Source organism: Coturnix japonica, unplaced genomic scaffold (assembly GCF_054131305.1).
Source record: "Coturnix japonica strain WE unplaced genomic scaffold, WE-NBRP24 Scf062, whole genome shotgun sequence".
Taxonomy (NCBI): domain Eukaryota; kingdom Metazoa; phylum Chordata; class Aves; order Galliformes; family Phasianidae; genus Coturnix; species Coturnix japonica.
Genome location: NW_028188965.1, coordinates 816,587 through 836,107, shown reverse-complemented (window position 1 = coordinate 836,107; position 19,521 = coordinate 816,587). Strand labels below are relative to the sequence as shown.

The 19,521-nt window shown below is 45.0% G+C and overlaps 1 protein-coding gene and 3 long non-coding RNA genes across 4 annotated transcripts; 1 reads left to right on the top strand and 3 right to left on the bottom strand.

The window, feature by feature from the left end:
- Positions 1-4,128: 4,128 nt before the first annotated feature.
- LOC146751759 (uncharacterized) lies at positions 4,129-5,524 on the bottom strand. Its single transcript, XR_014941233.1, has 2 exons — positions 5,502-5,524; positions 4,129-5,088 (listed from the first exon to the last, which is right to left on the bottom strand). It is a non-coding gene; the product is annotated as an uncharacterized LOC146751759 (long non-coding RNA).
- A 1,687-nt stretch (positions 5,525-7,211) lies between these two features.
- Positions 7,212-8,708, top strand: LOC107324392 (uncharacterized). The gene is made up of 2 exons (XM_015884373.3): positions 7,212-7,269; positions 7,943-8,708. Exon 2 carries the CDS (start codon positions 7,964-7,966, stop codon positions 8,282-8,284), a length of 321 nt encoding a protein of 106 aa, XP_015739859.2. The 5' UTR covers positions 7,212-7,269; positions 7,943-7,963; the 3' UTR covers positions 8,285-8,708.
- A 1,626-nt stretch (positions 8,709-10,334) lies between these two features.
- On the bottom strand, positions 10,335-12,257 carry LOC146751758 (uncharacterized). The gene is made up of 2 exons (XR_014941247.1): positions 12,220-12,257; positions 10,335-11,199 (listed from the first exon to the last, which is right to left on the bottom strand). It is a non-coding gene; the product is annotated as an uncharacterized LOC146751758 (long non-coding RNA).
- Positions 12,258-15,534: 3,277 nt separating this feature from the next.
- LOC107324402 (uncharacterized) lies at positions 15,535-17,399 on the bottom strand. The gene is made up of 2 exons (XR_014941231.1): positions 17,323-17,399; positions 15,535-16,187 (listed from the first exon to the last, which is right to left on the bottom strand). It is a non-coding gene; the product is annotated as an uncharacterized LOC107324402 (long non-coding RNA).
- Positions 17,400-19,521: the final 2,122 nt, after the last annotated feature.

The window sequence follows — 19,521 nt, the reverse complement described above, 5'->3', positions numbered from 1 at the left end:
GAAAGAAACGCGTTTAGTAATTGATTGGGATGCAATGCATGCAGGTGACTCAGGTGCTTTGGGCAGCCTAAAAGCGAGTATAAAAACACTCAGCATCGGGCCGTGTCCGACCATTTCTCTTATTTCTGTTGCGCAGTAGGTAAGCTTGATTTGAATTCTTCTTCCTAAAGAAACTTTTTTTGTTTTCTTGTTGTAAGTCAGGGTGAATCCTATGCAAATGTTCTGTAGTATCAGACTCAAGTTTTGATGTAAATGCATCGTTTTGCTGCTGTTTGGCTCTTGGCTTTGATAAATTCTGATCTTCCAATGCTGTCTGGATAATAAACTCCTCTTCTTTGTGAAGTCTCATTTCCAGATCTGATGTTTGATATAAGCCTTATAGATGATGTTTTCCAAGAACCCAGCTATGAAAAATGCTGCCTTTCTCTCTAGCCTCTCTATTCTAACATTTAATCACGGAGCTTATAAATACATTTCCTTCTTCCTATATTGTTTCCTTGCACCTCAGATCATCCATCTCCCCAAATGACGCACTCCTTAAGCCCGTGTACTGATGGCAGCCCCTCACTTTGTGGGGTGGCCGTGCCACAACCCGTGGCCAACAGCTGCAACGAGCCCTGCGTGGTGCAGTGCCCTGACTCAACTGTGGTCATCTACCCTCCACCAGTTGTTGTCACCATCCCTGGACCGATCCTCAGCACCTTCCCACAGCAGAGCACCGTCGGGTCAGTGGGAGCCCCTGAAGTTGGAAGTGGTTTGAGTGGTGCCACAGCTCCTGGGGGCCTGCAGGTCTCTGGGGGTGCCCGGTGGTCTCGGGGGTACCCGGTTGGGAGCTGCAAACCGTGCTGAACCTGGTGTGGAGCTGCTGGAAGAGGAACATCCAGGAGATGCTGAGCAGAATGTAGACCTGTAGCTAAAGCTCCAGCATTTGGAAGAACCAAAGAACAAAGAAATGCATCTGATGTTCCAGTCTTCTGAAGGATAAGAATCCATTCGCATCCTCCTTATATTACCCTTTGCTTTCTTTTCCTTCTTAATGCTTTCCTGTCTTCCTAAATGCTCTGTTCTTAGTGCAGTGGACTGAGTTTGTAATCCAGTAGGACGCCTGTAGGTATCATTGTGACAGCATGTAAGGATCAGGCGACTATCCCCTTTTAGCTTGCTTTGTCAGTGCTTTCCGTGGATAACAAGGTGTAAGGAAGGGTCTCGGAGTCAACCAGCCCATTCTCTGTGCTATATGTCTGTCTCTGCAACAAGGAAACAACATCAGCTATTACACGAATCACCTCGCATCAAATCACAGGTTGCAAGCAATTTGTAATCCGCACCATGTAATCCACCTCTGTATGATCTGCTTCTTTCTCATTAAACATGACCTTGCAATATGTTCCTGGGTTCTGCTTGTGTGTATGTGTATGTGTTCCTCTGCTCCTGGTTTGTCTCTATCCTGCAGCACTTAGCTGATCCTATTGCTCTGCTTTGGGACAGTGATAGCCTGGCAATAGTTGTGTGCACCTCCCTGCCATTGCTGTCCTTTAGTAAAGTTGCCCATCGCTTTGCTTCTATTCCTGGTTATGTGAAGCTGCTGAATCAACGCTGTCTTTTATTTTCAATGTGTTTTCTTTGCTGGGTATCATCAGTCTTAACCTCCATCCATCATGCAAAGTGCAGAGGTGCATGGAGGTTGGTGTTCCTAGGAAGAAACCAATGCCAAAAGGTTGGTTTCAGGCTTTGCTGTATGATGGAATTCTGTTTAGGTCTGTTGGAATTTAAGATCTCCTCAGGAATTTATAGATAATAATAAAGCATAATAATACCAGGATGTTAGATTATCTGGGAGTAGTTCCTGTTTGGAGGCACATCTTCATGTAAGGAAAGCAGAGCAGGCGGGCACCGTAATAGTGTGTAATTGATGGCTGGATGAGATGGTTCAACCAGCTTCAACCACATAAATCCTGCCCTACAAAAGAAATCCCCTAAACCTCAACAACCAGATGAAGGGATCTTTATTACTTTGCTCGTGGCGTGTTTGGAAATGAAACTCGGTAATAAACTGGAGTGTAAAGTTGTCCTTTCTGTTGTAATAGGTTGAGACTTGCAGTCACCACAAAGCACCGAGTCGTCAGTAAAAGGGAGAGGTTTTGCTGGGGGATTTCTATGGAGCTATTTGCAGTGCATCTTTTATTCCTTAAGATATGAAGTACCTGAAGAGGATTTGTTCTTTTAGATACCTGAAAAGGACACCGATGTGGTTTGTAAGATAGCAGAAGCATTGTTCACATTTCTGAGGTTGGTGATTTGCATTGTGGGGGTTGGAATATTCATCAAAGCACAAATGATTCTCATTCCTGATAAAGCAGGATTCCTATACTGCTTTCCCTTCCTCTTTCTGATGTTATACTCTAAAGAAATCTACCTGAGATGTTCACACAGGGACCCAATGTCTCATATGGGGATAGGTTTGCCCTTTAAATGCACATCTTGCTCTGGCTGTATAGTTTTGCATTGGAGGTGATGTGCCTCATGTGGGCTGCTCATAAGGTGCATTTAAATTGGTAGTTTCCCTCATGCATGCAATAAGTACATCCTGCTGTTGTCTGCCATTCGGAAGTTTAGGGGAAATTATAGGAGTTAGTTTTCTGTTAACTAAATTAGCCAGCCATCCCCTGTGGTGCTTTCAGGCAGGCAGAGTTCCTCTAATCATCCCACTGCCCTTAAGCCTTAGGGCAAAAAGTCCTATGAAACGGGGGAAGTGCTCTTTACCCTCTATTGTGAACAGGTGTATGAGAAACTGCTGGGGACCTTAGGATTAATCCAGGGGGGGTTAGCATCAGCGCTATTGGCTGATGCACAGAGGGGTTAAGAGATGGTTTGAGCTGCAGTTGTGTGATTTGGGACTGCTGTGATCACCCATCATAGGTAAGGAACCATCTGGGTAATTAAAGGCATCCAAGGGAGTTGAGCTGAAGTTATTGTGGTGGGAGCCTCTAACATCTCTCAAGGTTTTCCCTGGGCAACCCAACCCTCAGTGCTGCTGACTGCAGCTGGCAGCAGGATTATAGAGGGCGTCGCAGCAGTTTTTGCCTGTTTCAAAGGGTTGTGCTGATTTGCTGCCTGTGTCTTGCTAGGAGGTGAGGGTGGAGCAGAGTGCTGTCCTTAACATAAGGACCAAGGTGTCCTTATCTGACTTCATCTTGCTCAAAGTAGGGCAAAAAGTGGTGAGGTCTGAGCCTGGCCCATCTCCTGCCTATGGCTACTCCTTCTCAGATGAAGAACTGGGTCTGTGGGCCTTGTCCTCTCCTGTGCTCCAGCCCAAGTTTGGATGCTGTGCACAAAAGCACCAAGGATATGAAAAAATGGGCTTAACAGAAGGAAGAGCATCCAAGGCACAAGGGAGTATTTTGTCAGCTATCAGCATTTCTCTGCCTATGGAAACAGCCTCAGCGCTCTCTTCTCCATCAGTCTCTGACCTCATCTCTGACAGCTGAGAAGATGCTCATGTGGGTGGGTGCCATGAGAGAAGGGGTATGTAGGGTATCTCTCAGAAATCAGCCCAGAGGTGTCCCCTCAAAGTCACTTCTACAACTACCTTTCTGACTCCTGGTGATGTCTTTGATGTGTAAGTGGGCTTGCATGGGCTCCATATTTAGGCTGTGCTTGTTGAACCACCTCATTTTGTGCCAGATTAGAATCTTTACTATTTTAAATCTAAATCAAGGCTGCTCAGTGTCCCAGGGGAACACAGTACAGGCAGACAGGAACTGCTTGAACAACCCAGCTGCTCAGTTTGCAAAGCAAAGGACTTCTACATAGGTCATAACTTGGTTGCCTTTGGTCTTTTCTCTTGGGTGCCCTTCTCTAATCCTAAGAAGCATCACTATCTTTCCTTGGCAGACCACCTGAATAACACTCAATAACATTTCATGGGTTAATTAAAAATGGTAGAATTTCTTCCTAATTTGGGAAGCAAGTTGGGGCTGGAGTATTTCAGATGGAGATGTGACAGTGCTCCCTGGCATCTGGAGTCTGAACCTCCATCTTAGTGTATGTTTTGTCAGTGGTACTGCTGCTGGTCCTTGTTTGGTGGTGCATCAGCAAGGACAAAAAGAGAAGGCAAGACAGCTGGTATTACTATGCAGAGTCATTTTAATGTGTAAAGAGTGAGAAGTTACAGAAAGAATAAGTTTGCAGCTTTACAAAAGGGTCTTCAGCAAGTAGAAGTGGGTCTGATGCCAGATGATGATCTCTCTTCATAGAATTTGTCAGTCCAGGAATGTTTTGTGCTCAGAGTTGCTCATAAATTCTGATCACAACCACATGAGGCACAGCGTGGATACGTAACAGGAGCTTCTCTGCATGTTGTCTTTGGAGAAGTTCATAGTTGAGCAAAGTGGTCTTCTTCATTGCTGTTAAAGTCTGATTCTCATTGACACAGGATATATATGTCACTATAGCAACACAAAGTGGCTGTAAATTAATTTAAAAGGAAAATTTCTAACCCACCCAGTGGAGTAAAGCAAGACTTTTAGCAGGCTGTAAGGATGCTTCAATACTTGCTGTAATTCAAATTGCCCTTTAGAGGGATAGCAGAAGAGATAGAAATATTAGAGGGTTATACATAGGGTAGTGTTAATGCAGCCTGGCACCTACACATCTGGCTGAACACAGCCAGAGGTGTGGGTACCCAGCGTTTCTCAGCACCGTGACCTTAGCAAAGGGTCTGTCTCATTTCCTGCCATTTCTGCTGGTTTAGCATGGATAGCAGCTTCAATACCAGTATCTGTGGCCATAATGAGAAAGGTAGGGGTGACGGTGCCCAAAACCAAAGAAATCCCCATGCCCATAATAGCCCCCGTGAGCGCTCAAGCTCCTGTTCCCATACAGGATCCCATGGCTTCTGTTGTAGCCATAAGGGCTCCAGTGTTGGTTGTAGTCATGGTGGTGGTCCCGGTGGAGGCTATACGGGTGCCTGTATCGCTGGTCATGCAGGACCCAGAGACCGTGCTGGTCTTCCTGGCAGAAGGGAGAGTAGTGCTCATCGTTGTAGAATTCTCTGTGGAAAGTCATTGCTGGTTGTTGGAGGGAAACCTGAAACATACAGCAGGGAACAGGGTGAGTCCACATCCTCACCAGAAGGCTTTTCACCTCCTAGCCACCTTATTTGTCTGTTTAACCTTCTGGATCCCCCAGAACCTTTCCCCTCATATAGAATCATAGAATGGCTTGGGTTGGAAGGGACCGTCAAGGATCATCCAGTTCCAACCCCTCTGACACAGGCAGGGCTACCAACATCCAGATCCTCTACTAGCCCAGGTTGGCCAGTGCTCCATCCAACCTGGTCTTGAACACCTCCAAGGATGGGGCATCCATAGCTTCTCTGGGCAAAACACAGTGTCTGACAGTACTTAGAAAACACTCTACTTTTACAGCACGCATACAGATATATACATACAAAGACATATAGAAAAGAGTAGAGTAGAGTAAAGGCAGTGTGGGCTTACCCGGTTCACCGAGGAGAGGAACTCGAGAGAAGCGAATGAAGCTCCAGAGCTCGAGGTCTGTATTTATACCCTCTCGAACCCCAGTGTTAGTTACGTGATGGATCTTGTTGCGTGCAGTATTCCTCCAACTGATGTAATCAGAGCCAGTGATTTTCATATTTTTCAAATTCGATCTGATGACGCTCCTGTAATACCTCCAGAATTTCTTTCATCTTAAAACAGGATGAAATAGGCTCAGCACATTTTTAGTAAAATTGCGTGGAATTCTTTGTAGTTGGGTGGATGGTATGTTTAGGCCATTACCGGTTGCGCAACTTGCGTGTAGGTGCACCATTCACTTGGGATTTTCATTTATGGTACGACGTGGAGGGGAGAAGAAGAGGGTCTTTCTGTTGTGTTGAGATGTAGTGTTGTGTAGATACTCTATTCAGCAATGCTGCAACCTGTGCTTCATGCCTGGTGATACTGGTGGGGTTCTATTGCCAGCAGTGCTGGTTTTCTTCCTCATTCCATAGCTCTGAAAGAAACTTCTCTGTTTCTGCTCTAAGAATATTCCTCCCTATACTTCCACATATATAGTCCATATATTCCATGTGTATATTCCATACATTCCATATATTCCATATACATATTCCATATATTCCATACATTTCTCCCTATTTTGGGCAAGGATTTTTAGCTTTTGCCTTGTATAGAACATACAGTGCATCACCTCATTAGGACACAGAAACAAGAGAGCTTCTATGTTGTAATTGACCGTATTATTAAACCTGCTGGTGTCTTTTGGTGACAAACCATTAATGTTCAAATACTGCAACACTTTGCAAATTGAAAACATTAATGAGTGTTTATGAAGTGCTTTGGTATTCAAAATTCTGAGGATGCCTCAACATTCTGCTTGCTCATTATTATCCTTACTTTATATTCAAATCAACGGAGGAAATTAGGTGAAGGTCATGCAAGGAGTTCTGCAGCAAACTCCAGTATTCTTCACCATGTTTGATACATGAGGTTGATTCTTTGCTAAGAAAATATGAAAGCCCTGTCTTAGAAAACAGCATTTAGCAAATCTCCCCAAACCTTTATCATTTCTTATTTTCTAGCCCAACTTCATGCTTGTTTTCCTCATTTCGTTCTGCTGAGCTCATGATCTCTCATGACCTCCAGTAAATTAAGGTGCAAACGATGCAGTCGTCTCATTTCTGTTGAGAACATTATTTCTGCTCACGCTCAACATATTGGAGGAGTGCAATTAGGTTTTATTTCTTGGCTGTGCTGGTTCTCTTTGCTGCAGTTGCTCAGCAATGTAACAGAAAATCCCATAGGAAGACCCTGCCACGCTACATCAGGGTTTCTGATGATCCAAAGGTTTTATGTTGTAATGAAATTTCCTCTCTCTCTAATGGCTTTGGGAGCATACAAATGCCTTTATATTACATTTAAATAAACTCAAGTTTTGACAGCGAAGACAATAAAATGGTATCAGGAATGTAGTTGACCTAGAACATTGTAAGATGAAAGAAACCTGTAATATGTGTGACATAAGTAAGGCTGAGAACACACTAATAATCCCAAACAATGAAGAAAATTATATTAATTGAAGATATGATGAGTACAGGCAAATTTGTTTTCCAACCAATAAGGCTGCAAACCTTCTGAATATGCAAGGCATCTTAGATAAGCCGCCAGGGCAAGAAACAGTATAAAAAGGGCTCTGAGCTCCACGCTCTCCATCAGCTCACTTGCCTTCCTCCTCCTGGTGAACTCGGTAAGCCTTCATGGGAATTAGAGATACTGGCTTCATAATTTGTTAGGATTATTGCAACTTGCTGAATTTCAAGGTTCTACCATCCCATATCTGTGCTTAGAGCTTTGCAGGGTGGGCAGGTTCGATGCTTTGGAGCTGCTTTAGGTGTTCTGATATGTTCTTGATGACTTTGTAGTATCTTGGGTGGGCTGTTAGCATTTGCAGATCCCGGTCTGAAATCAATGTGGACCGAAGCTGTGGATCCAGCAGCTGTTGTGTGCCATTATGGCCAACACCAGATGCTTAAAGCTTTACTTAACCTTGAAGCTCGTTCCTTTAAACTCTCCTTGAGACTGTCTTGACAAATTCGAGAATGCAGAGCTTTACACAAAGCTGAAATCCTAAGAGAAATTTAGGATTGATAAGTCCTCACCAGATTCACTAAGAATAATCCAGAAGTTTCAGTTCCACAGCTGGTAAGCAAGAAAGGAAACAAAATAGTTTAAAATGTTCAGTGAATTGGGAAAGAATCTGATGATGGTAGATGGGTAAAGCTGAGAGAAGGGGAATGGTAGAAGGGGTGTAAGAAAGAAATAGCATCTGTCCTTGACCCCATGGGACCACTGAAGAGGGCTCTGGGCTCTGAGCTGTCACTGTGAAGCTTTTCTCACTTTGGCTCTTCTTTGTGTTCCAGGTTTACCCCCACTGCAGAAAGATGACTTTCCACCACGATGACTACTACTTCCCCCACAGCTACAGGGGCCTCCACAGCTACCGAGGCTACGACTACAGCAGCCCCTACCACTACAGGGGCTTTGGTGGCCTCTACGACTTAGGGGATCGCTATGGCCATGATGGTCTGTATGGTCACTGGGGCTTCTTTGGCTCTAGGGACCACTATGGCTTTGGAGGTCTGCATGGTGGCTACAGGAGCCAGTATGGGGACTGCTATGGCTACCCAGGCTGGTACAGCAGCCGCTACGGTCACCACTTTGGATCAAGATACGGTCAACGCTACGGCTATGGGGGCTGGTAAACCCAGCAGGAACGGTGCTGACGTGTGAAGATCAACCCCAGCCTGGACTGACAACGAATCTCAGCAGCATCTTCCTAATGCACAGAGCCCAGTGACAGCAGCTTCCCTCTATGGAGGCACTGAGGCTCTGCTGCCCAAGTGCTTGAAATAATTGATCTTTTCCTGCTCTGTTTGCTCTCTTGCCTCCCAAACTCTCCTCTTCATCACTGCTGGAGCAAAAGCTTGCATCTTCTCAACTTCCATTCTGTGCAAACTCCAGTAACACCGCTGGAATGTCTGGCTTTTGTGTTTGTTGCAGTGATGTACAAAGCATATTCTGACTGAATGGAACAGGCATGGTGTACCGTGCCTTGGGGAATGTGGTCTTTCTGTTCTGGAATATATCTGACTTTCATATTAAAATCTATGCTTCATCAATACTTCATTTCTGTGTTTTGGGGTATTTGTTTTAAAGTTATCACTTCCATTTTAAGAACACCACAGATGGGGTGTCTGAAAGTTATCCTTACCTCTGTGCACTCCTGGGTTCTATTATAGAACCTTATCTGGCACTGGAAAACACAACAGTTTGCAGCTGCAACAAACTCCAGCTGTATCTCTGCTATTTTCAGCAGCATCAGGCTCTTGTTTTGTGCACTTCAAACCAGAGGTTCATTTAAAACACTTAGGTGCTCCTGTTGGGCTAATGGGATGTGAATAGGACAGGACGCCTCAGCAGCTGTGACCACTGGAGCCACATCCAAGCTCCCTTTTCCCATGGGAGTTGGACCTGGGGATCTTTTTAAGGCTTTTTAAGGATCTTTTTAACCTGTCCCATCCTGTGATTTTCAAGAGGTCATGCAGGTGATTACAAAATCCTTCACTTAATGGGTAATTCTGATCTAATTTTGGAAGAAGCTCCTGTTTTATCTATTAGGGGTTTCTCCAGTAAAGAGGTCAGAGATAAAGGCTTTGTTAGAAGACATGGATGTCCAATGCCTCCAAAGGGAAGGGAAGGCAGCAGAGTGTTTTTATCTGCAGGGTCATGGGAGAGGGTTCAGAGCCCACAGCGTGGAAGACAGTTGGATCATGACTGGCTTTTCCTAACTCTTTTATTTTCCATTGACCTTTATGGGCAGAGGGTTGACTTAAATGAATGACTGTGGCTGTGTGGTGAGGATGATGACGGTGCTTTCCTTACCACTTCCCTGGCCAGGGGCTGTGGCCACCAAGAGCTGCCAAAATGCCATAGGGGTGATGAGAGCTGTTTCAAGTGTATTATTTTGTTTCAAAAGCTGCCTCTTTTAATTCATTTACTTTTTTGTTCTCTCTCTTCTAGTTCTTAGCCCCTGGATTTAGTTGGTGTATATACATATTAAACTCCACCGGCTGCTAATGCAGTTTATCTCATAGATGGTAACTGGGTTGGGAACTGTTCTGCATGATGAACGTTTTATAGAACCATATCACTGACTCATAGAAAGGGTTGGAAGGGACCTTTAAGATCATTTAATTCCAACCTGCTGCTGTAGGCAGGGTTACCTCCCAATAGACCAGGATGCTCACAGCCCCATCCAAATTGGCCTTGAGTGCTTCCAGGGAGAAAGCATCCATAACCTCCCTGGGCAACCAGTTCTACTGTCTCACCACCCTCTTGTTAAAGAATTTCTTCCTAATATCCAGTCTAAATCTCCCCTCTTCCAGTTTAAACCCTGACTTTGGTTTGTAGGAATATGCCTACTCAACTCACCTGAACATTTTTTTATCAATTCCCTATAGAGATCTGGGACATGCTCTTCTATTTTAAAGCATCATAACGAAGGCATCCCCAGCCTTATTATGCTAAAATATGTTAATCTTCAATCTGGAATAGGTTCCATTTAATGAAGGCAAAGGAGAAATTGTGGAATTCCTCAGATTTCTGAGGTTTAGAGTGAGGAACACAGCACATTTCCTTAGGCCAGCTGCTCTGCATGCATTGAGGGGCAGAAATTCCCTCCTGAGTGCCACCACTGCTCTCCCCATACCCACATAACCAAAGGACTGACAAAAGAGGACTGGAACTTGGATATTTTTTTTCTCACTGGGAGAATTTTAATGCAATAAGAAAAGAAGTTGAAACAGGTACAGAAAGATTATAGTTTTGGCATGCTGGAGTCGATGAGTCACCGTGCTACGCTGTACAGAACATTCTTTTTTGTTGAAGCTGTGTTGCTCGTTCTTAAGGTACTTGTAAATCCAGATCAAAGGAGGCACAGCTGGGTATGCTTCTTCATTACACAGCGCTGCAGCAGCACCTTGCTGGAAGTGCTTAGTGGAAATGCAGATGACTCAGGTTAGTTCTTCTTGCTGCAGAAGTTCTTTAGCAATGCTGAGGCAATTGGAAGAAGCTCCAGAAGCGCTGCAAGTTGATCTCACCGCCGCCAAAGGGGTCTAAATGCAGGAGGGTATCAAGAGAGCTCATAGGAATGCAGGAAGAAGGAAAGAGAGCAAATAATATGGAAGTGCTGAGTGATCCTAGAAAGCAACCAAGCTCCCCATCGTTGGTAACTTCAGCTGCTGCATGAAGGGCTCAGCACTCCTGAACTCGTAGCCAAGATGAGCCAGGTCGGGTCAGGTTTAGCAATAGCAGCACCCAGAGCTGTAGGTACGGTATGAGGGGTAATAGCAGCGGGTGTAGCAGGTGCGGTAGCTGCAAGGGCTGCAGTAGGAGGTGTAGCAGGGGCTGCAGCAGGAGATGTAGCGGGGGCTGCAGCAGGAGCTGTAGCAGGAGCTGTAGCAGGGGCTGTAGCAGGAGGTGTAGCAAGGGCTATAGCAGGAGGTGTAGCAGGGACGACAGTAGCTGTAGGTGCGGCGGGTGGTCCTCACAGTCCTGTAGCTGGGAGAGCAGCACACGTAGTAGCAGGACATCTTGGGGTTGGAGGTGGGAGGTAAACCTGCAAACAGCAAGAGGTGAAGGGGGTTGTTCAGCTTGTAGGGAGCAAGCAGTGACATCCTAGTGAGGACGGGGGATTTGGAGAGGTGCTGAGAAAATCTCTCAGCCTTGGGATGTGCTTTTGGCATCTGTTTTTTATCCAACCCGTTCCTGTATGCCTTCATGAGGTTCAACCCTAAGACAGTTTCTATTCTATAGGCTCTATTCTTAAAATATGAATGCAACACCTTGTATTTTTGGACTTAGGTTCCAGGAGATGCAGCCTGAAGATGCGGTCACCCAAATGCAGGTGTTTGAGAGCTCTTGGTGTCTGAGCTCCCATGATGTGCAGCCGAGGTCAGACTCTACTTGCAGCTCAGTTCAAGCACATGTGGGTGTCCTTATGGCTGGCAGGAATCCCACACTGTGTTTTCAGAATATATCTTAGAAGCTTTCATGCACAGTGCTCCTGGTTTGTCCCATCTCTGCTCCAGCAGAGCCACCCAGAGCTGGGTGCCCAGAACCACAACCAGATGGACCTGCTGACAGATTCCTTTGGAGCACACAATCTCCTTGAATGCTTTTTATCTTAGAAACTATCCCTTGTTCTGACTCCAGTTCACCCATCCTGCATGTGCCAGTTCTAGTTGAGGATACAAGCAAAGCAGTTCACACGACCTACCAACATTCATCATTGCAACATCCTGCCATAAAACAGCAGTTTCTACTTTACCTATTGCACAATTCTGCCCATTATCAGCCAGTGCTGATGGTCACCAAGTCAAAAGAAGCGGAAATCAGAGCTATTTCTCCCTAACACATAGAGATAAAACTCCTTTCAAGCCTGAACATCTCACCAACGATACCCAAATCCCATTGTCTCAGTGTTCTCCCATCAGTGCCCTCTTATTTTTTACTGTAACAGCTCAGAAAAGCACAGGACAGATTATTTCTACCCTTGTTACAAAGCAGAGCACGTTAGTAACAGGTGAATTTCTATGTTAATGGAGACTCCAAGTGAATGAATGGAGTCTGCACTCACCGAGTTCACCGAGGAGAGTAAACCAAGAGGAGTGGTGTGAGGAGCTCAGGGTTGGGAGCACTTTTATATGGTTTCTCAGGCCCATGGAAATCAGTGCGGTTCTCTGCGCGCTTCCATTGCCTGGTAGTCATGGAACAAATATCGGAAGCAGATCACCTGTTCAATTGCTATAATTGTTTTCCTCGACGTTTAGGATAATTTTCAAATTCCTCGGGTAACAAATTGTGATTACAGTGCTCGGGGTTCTTTCATCTTCCAACTTTCAAGGACAAACGGCTCTCTGGGAATGGACACAGGGGGAGGACTGGGAATGAGATGGAAGACAAACAGATCCTCACTGCCCATGGATGTGGGGAGCCCACCAATGTATTTTCACATTATGCCCCTACAAGGGAGGCAGATACCACACATTGTAAGGTGACTTGAAGCACCTAGGGTGGAAAAAGACATCACAGCATGTGCTGAGTGCCTTTGCCAGTGGTTTGATTCATTTACGTCACAATTAATGACAGGCATTCCATTAATTCCTTCAGGTTCTTCTCCTGCCTATAATTTGGCATATATGCACTATGAGAAGAACGGGATCAATTAAATGAGCATCCGAGCAATGTGTTTAAGGCTTAATGTCTTTTTAATGTATTTTTCTTCTTTTTTTGGTCACTTTTCTTTTAGAATTTCTAAGAAACCCTGAGAAAATCTTGCATAAATCTATATCTCATGGTGTCCCAGCAGTGAGGGGGGCAAGCCTTACTGCAGGATGTGGTGGTGCAGAACGCAGCCAGCCTTCCATTGGGAATGTAGTTGGGAAAAGAGGGAGAAGGATCCCTTAGGAAGGCCAAGGGTAATGGGAGGATTTAGGCTGTGCTTCCCTGCAGGTGAGAAGTGGTTGCTAGGGAAGACAGGAGGATGCCATGCTTGCAACGAGGTGCCCAACCAGTCGATGCATTTGCAACAAGCTGCAGTGGTGCAAAAAGGCAGCTGAGGTGCTGCAGCTCCCCATAGCAGAGGGGTTTTTTTTTGCTAAGCTGGAGAGGGGTGAAATCAGTGGTGGGAGATTTGTGATGGTGCTGCCCTGTGAGATGCACAACCCAGGGGGGTCCCACCCCTATTTTGCTTTGTTGTTATTTAGCATCTCAGCTCCTGACCAAGCAGCGAGAATTAAATAATACAAACGCAGCTAAATTAAGGAGTTAATGACTGTTTTGGAAGAACACTGATACCATGAATTTTGACGAGGCTCAGCATCTCCAGAATGCCTGTTATTATCCTAATTTCATATGCAAATTAAGCATGGCTCACTGCGTTGAAGGTCATCCAAGGAGGTATTTGATGAGGGAAAGAGGCTCTTGTCTTTATTTGCTGTGCTCTGCCTCCTCCGGGAGGTGCTGGGTGAAGCAGAGCAGAGCATCAATGAGATTTTCTGTAACATACTATGACCGTGTTGGTGTCTAAATACGTTGCTATTCTGACCTCAACAAAACTTGGTTTACATTTGCATCACCTGATGATATTCTGGATATTTTTCACCGTGGGATGAGCAGCTACAACGGTGCAATATAGGCTACGTGATTCATTTTCTTATTTCCTTTCTGGATGTATATTTGTATATATGTGTGTCTATATACGGAGCAGCTGAGGGCTCTGATTCATGACACCATTGCATGTTTGAGGGTTTTAATCCCCATAAGATTGAAATTACTTTGTTGTCATCTTCATTTCTCAGACAGCTGATGTTTCTCGTGCTATTCCTTCAGCTGGAGCCCTGTTCCAAGCAGTGCTATAGCAGTTTATATCAGAACTAACACAGGGACCAGACTTGGCAGCTATGAACTTCAAACAGTTTTGAGAAGTCCTGTGAAAAATAATGGCATTTTATTTCAAGATGGGTTTTTCTATATTCTCTTTAACTCCTGTGTAACCACATGCATACTTTCATCTCCTAACTTGCCCATAATGAGACGACACAGCAATAAGAAATGTACTTATAAACCCACATAAATAGGGTACATTTGCATGAGTACACACACAAAACAAAACCAACACTTTTTGACATATGACCCTTATACTTTTTCCCCCCAGTTTCTTCTGACATCTCAAACTGGCTGTGTGAGATGAGATGTATATAAATAGTGGGATGTATTGGTGATGGATAAGCAGGATATGGGTTGGATTGGATGATCTGAGAGGTCTGTTCCAATCATGGTGGTTCTATGATCCTATGAATACTAAATGAAAGAAATCCCATTCCCACCTCCAGGTCAACCTGGAATACATCACACTGCATTTAAATGACCTGACAACTTCAAGTTTCAGAACAGCTTTCTGCACAAAACAAAGGTGTTTTCAAATGAAGACCAAATGCCTTCAGATTCTGAATTTCAGCCCATGACTACGTGGGGGAAACATGTCCTGGATTTGCATTTTCAGGCTGATTTCCTTTAAAAGGAAGCTGACAAAGCAGCTCAGTGAATGCATCCAGCCTTTCTAAGCAGGTTACTTGTCTGAAACCTGAAGTACCCCTGGAAACCACATGGGGGAATTCTTCATCCTGAGCTCACGGACTCGTTTTCTTCCTGTTCCTCCTTTGCTCTTCTCTCCTGAACGAGCTGTTGGATAAACGCGTGCATTGTGCCTCGCTTCTTTGCTCTATTGTTGAGGCAGGGAAGCCTGCAACTATCCCTTCCCAAATGCCCACCTATATGGGAACGCCATCCTGAGCCCCTAATTCCACCTCCCACCGACTGGCTCATGCTGCCAGGCTGAAACTCTTACAGATGGGAAGGAAAAACTTCTCCTGCTGGAAATCTCTGGCAAGATTCAGCCTCCTTGTGGTTACCAACCGCTGCGGCCTGGGAACCATCGTGGTAGGTTCATCCCTTTGTCATCGAGCTGACCATCACTTTTACCTGCAGCAGCTCTTCTCCTATGTGCCCTGCTGTTAATTATGGGGATGGATGACTTCCCATTGTAGCCTCATCTTACTGCAGGGATGTGCTTTCTTCTAATCCTCTCATGTAAAATAGTTTTTCCTAATGGACTGGGAGGGTGAGGATTGTGCCCAACAGGAGCCTTGGCAGGGCAGGGTGCTGTCTTATGGCTTGCACAAGCAGCATTGGCCGTGCAAAGCCCTTCTGGTGGAGAAACAGCTGTGCAATGGGAACAGGTGATGTGGGATCCCATGTGCTCCCTTATCTACTTTCAGGGATGCAAAAAAGCATAAGGAATTGGGCATCGTGCGTCCCTCTGGTAGATAATTACTAATGCCAAGTGAAAAAGAAAACCAGCACATTAAAACAAAAACCCCACAGAAAGAAGTGCTGTGATGCAAGATCTTTTAATGAGAAGCAGAAGCAATGTATACAGCAAGTACAGATAAGCAGAAAAGGAGGAACATCCCGGGATGCATACGTTCTTTAAGTGCAGTTTCCACACTTTAAAGCAGGTGTTTTGCTCTGGGGATGAGCTCTGCACCTCCTGGTGCAAAGCTCTGCACCTAAACACGCAGCATGAGCACCACGAAAGGCTACGAAGGAAGAGTTGACCCTAATGCAGGTAATTCAGTATCGTTTGAGGAGGCTGGAGAGAGGTGAAAGCACTTTAATGCTATTCCCGACCGCAGTCATCATCTCAGGAGCTCAGATTCTCACTGGAGCCATGCATCGCTATCTCGCCTTTAGTTATAGCAGGGGTAGCAGCTGCCCAGGCTGTAACGGCGGGTGTAGCGAGTGTAGCACGGGGAATAGCAGCGGGAGCTGTAGGAGGGGTAGCAGTCCCGGTAGCCGCTCAGCCCCCAGGAGCCGCGGTACCCGCAGGGGATCCCGCAGTCGTAGCTGCGGTAACCGCAGGGGCTGCCGCAGTCGTAGGTGCGGTAGCTGTACACGCTGCCGTAGCTGCACGGGGAGTAGCAGGAATCGTCCCACTGGTTCTGGTAGTAGAAAGTCATCTTGGTGAGGTGGAGGGAGGCGAGCCTGGAACAGAAGGAAAGACAAAGCCCGTCAGGGGATGCTCCTAACATTATCACCAATGAACGCTGCGAACGTGCAGTGGGGAAGAGAAAGGCAGCAAAGCCAGGCACGCTGCCTGAAACTCCTTCTTTTCGCTGGCCTGTTGTTCAGCTCTGACTCTGAATCCTGCCTTCCCCATAGCACTCCATCCTGCACTGCTGGGGGAGCTTTCCCACCCAGCCCCACTGCTGCCTGCATGAATGGGAGCCATCAGGGGATAAACAGGACTGTCCTTCACTGAGATGAAGATTTGAAGGGGAAAGAAAGCTATGCACAGGGCTGAAACACTGAAATATTCATGAAAACACAGGGAAGAAAGATTCTCTTAAGTATAAACAACACTCATCAAATCCCAGACCTCCCAGTGCATTAATCTATAGCAGCTCAGTGATGAGAAGGGATGGGAGAAGAAGGGAGAGAAAACATATTAAACATCTGGAGGAAGGTGAGCCTGAAGCAGTAGGAGGGAAGAAGAGTTTGAGGTTGCTGAGATGACTCAGTAGTTCTAGGAAACCTCATGGAAGTGTAGGAAAGGGGGGAGAGGAGAGAAAGGGGAACACTGCAACCAACTAAATATCTACACTCAAGGCTTTGCCCTGGCTCCTTCCTGCCCAGCTCACAGCTTTATGTGTACGTGCCTTCTTTTCCTCCTTAAAGATATTTAGAACCATACAATCATAGAACTGCTCAGGTGGGAAAAGACCTTCAAGATCATCAAGTCCAACCTAAACCAAACCATTTTCTACCCTATTCCTATTGCTTTTTTGTCTGTTGCCATTGCTTGGAATAGGCAGCCCAATTTGGAGCAGTGCTGTAGAGATAACTGCAATAACATTATGCCTTCCCACTGCAAAGCAAAGATACCCAGGACTCTTCTATATGGTGCACAGAAAAGGAAATTTCTTATAGTACATTGCTGGGATTGAACATTCTAAGCTTATGCCACTATGCCAATGCCCCATTCTTACAAGCAAGAATTGCACTTGCATGGCTGTGAAATCACAGCCTTCTCTTAAAGCTTGACTCCTCTCTATACGCCAGTGTAGCAAAAAGGCAGCATCCACACAGCAATAAAGGCACTGCAATAAGTCCCACTTACCGAGCTCAGTGAGGATGGAAGCTGGGAGGTGCGAATGGAGAGCCCTGAATTTCTCCCCCTTTTTATACACGTATCTGACCAAACCTACTGTGCTTTAAACTCACATTCATCACAAAACCAATTTTCTGGCGCACGTCACTCTCCAGTTGATGTAATTGTTTTTCTTGGTTTGTGATTATTAGTCAGGTCTTGGCTTCCAAAAGCATGACATTGCATCGCAGTTTTCTTTCATGTTCAGACTTCCTGGGACAATTATGTTTGTGGAATTGGTGTGGTGAAATCTGAGCTATAACAGGAAAGGGAAGACATGGAGAGCAGAACTGGTTGACATTAATAACCCCATTTTTGGAGGAGTGGGCAGATCTCAGTGCATGAAGTTTGCAATGATTCCAGATTTGTTTGAGAAGAAAGAGCATCAGTTTCATTTCCTTCAGAAATAATCACCCGTAGAAAGCATTTCTTTTTCTTTCTTTTCCTTTCAACATCACAATTTTAGGCCAGGATATTTACATTATTCGCTGTTATTCATTTGAATTCTCAAAAGGAGAAGTGCAAGAAGGACGTTTGTAATAGTGGGGATGTCCAGTGTTAACTTGCTGCAATCAGGTGTTCAGAAATGTGCTAATTGTTATCGTGATCAGCTACAAGGTTATGGTTATGATGTTGGAAATCCAATTTACTTGCTGCCCTCCATCAGCTGCTGTTAACAGACTTAAAGAGCCACCTTATAAGACAAAACAGAATGAGACTGGGGGAAATGGGATCCCTTTGGTGGGAGAGCAGTGGGAATGATTTTGAGCAATATAAAAGGATGTAGATGAGACTTTTGGGGAAGAATTAAATGAAGGTGCGTTGAAATCAATAATAAATCTGAAGGCTTTCAGACTGAGATATCAACATTTAGAGTTTCCCAGCTTTGAAATGCTCACACTCAGCTTTTTGCACGTCTTGCCCAAGCAAGGCATGTTTACTTGGATCCCAAATATCTGCTTTGTTATTGCTTACAGCCTGGTTAGTATCTCTGTAACAACTGCATTACTCCAGAGAAGCCCTCCAGATGCCAAAGATTGCTGAACACAGCATCTTCATAATGCTGGCGAGGTGTTTGGCTTCACGCTTCTAAGTGCAGTGAATAACACTGAGTGCTGTGTGCACAACTTGTCCCGGTGAGAAGCAACATCTCAGCCTTCCAGGTGACCTTCACCTCCAAACGTGGCTGTTTACACGCATCCAAAGGAAGGATAATGACAGGCGTGACAGATGTTCCAGGCCTTTCTCTAAATTTTGAATATCAAAGCCTTCATTAATACTTATTAACATTTCCGTGTACAAAGCGATTTGTTATTTAAATATTAATGCCACGTTACTGGAAAACGCCCCAATATTATGTAACACAGTTACTAAAAACATCTATCGGGTTACCCAGTTCTGTGCTTTATTACAGCTGCAATTCATAGCTTTGGAATTGGGTCTCTGAAATATTTTTCTCCTAAAAATACGTCACACGTGTAGCGTTCTGAAGTTTATGGGCCAATTTTCCAGCTGAATCAATCAGCCCAGCAATATCCTGTTGTGTGACGGTGGTATAGAATCATCCAATGGCTCAGGTTGGAAAAGACCTTCAAGATCATCCAGTTGAAACTCAACCCAACCTTACGACCTTAACTCTACTGACTTACCACTCCATTCATGGCCCTGAGCATCGCATCCAGGAGGTTTTAAAGCACATTCAGGGATGGTGGCTCATCTACCCCCTTGTGGAGCCTATTCCAAAAGATCACAAAGGGGGTCTCACCCCTTTGCTAGTCACAGGAAATACTGGAAGGGTTTGGTAGCAATGCACTGCTTGACCTGTGATTAAAGTTATGAAATACCTGAAATTGAAGGATTGCCTCCTCCACAGGATTTTCTCTTAGAAAAATGCATGGGTTAAAATGTATTTTGGAAGCTGGGCATCCAAAAATAGGTTATTTGGTAATCCGGATGTCTTAGCATATCTTTCAGTTTATTGCTGTGCTAAACAAGTGAATGCAGCGTGATGATACCAAGACTTAATTGGTGTAGTTTTGAGATGAAAGCAACTGGAAGGGTGTAACCTGCATGTCACAGCATCGGGCCAATAATCAGAAACCTTGGGAAGAACTGGTATATCAATTGAGAGGAGTCATGCGGGAAGCAAAATTCGTTTGGTAATTGGAG

Excerpts from the sequence above, each read along its gene's own strand:
- LOC107324392 (XM_015884373.3), top strand. The coding sequence starts at position 7,964 with ATGACTTTCCACCACGATGACTACTACTTCCCCCACAGCTACAGGGGC.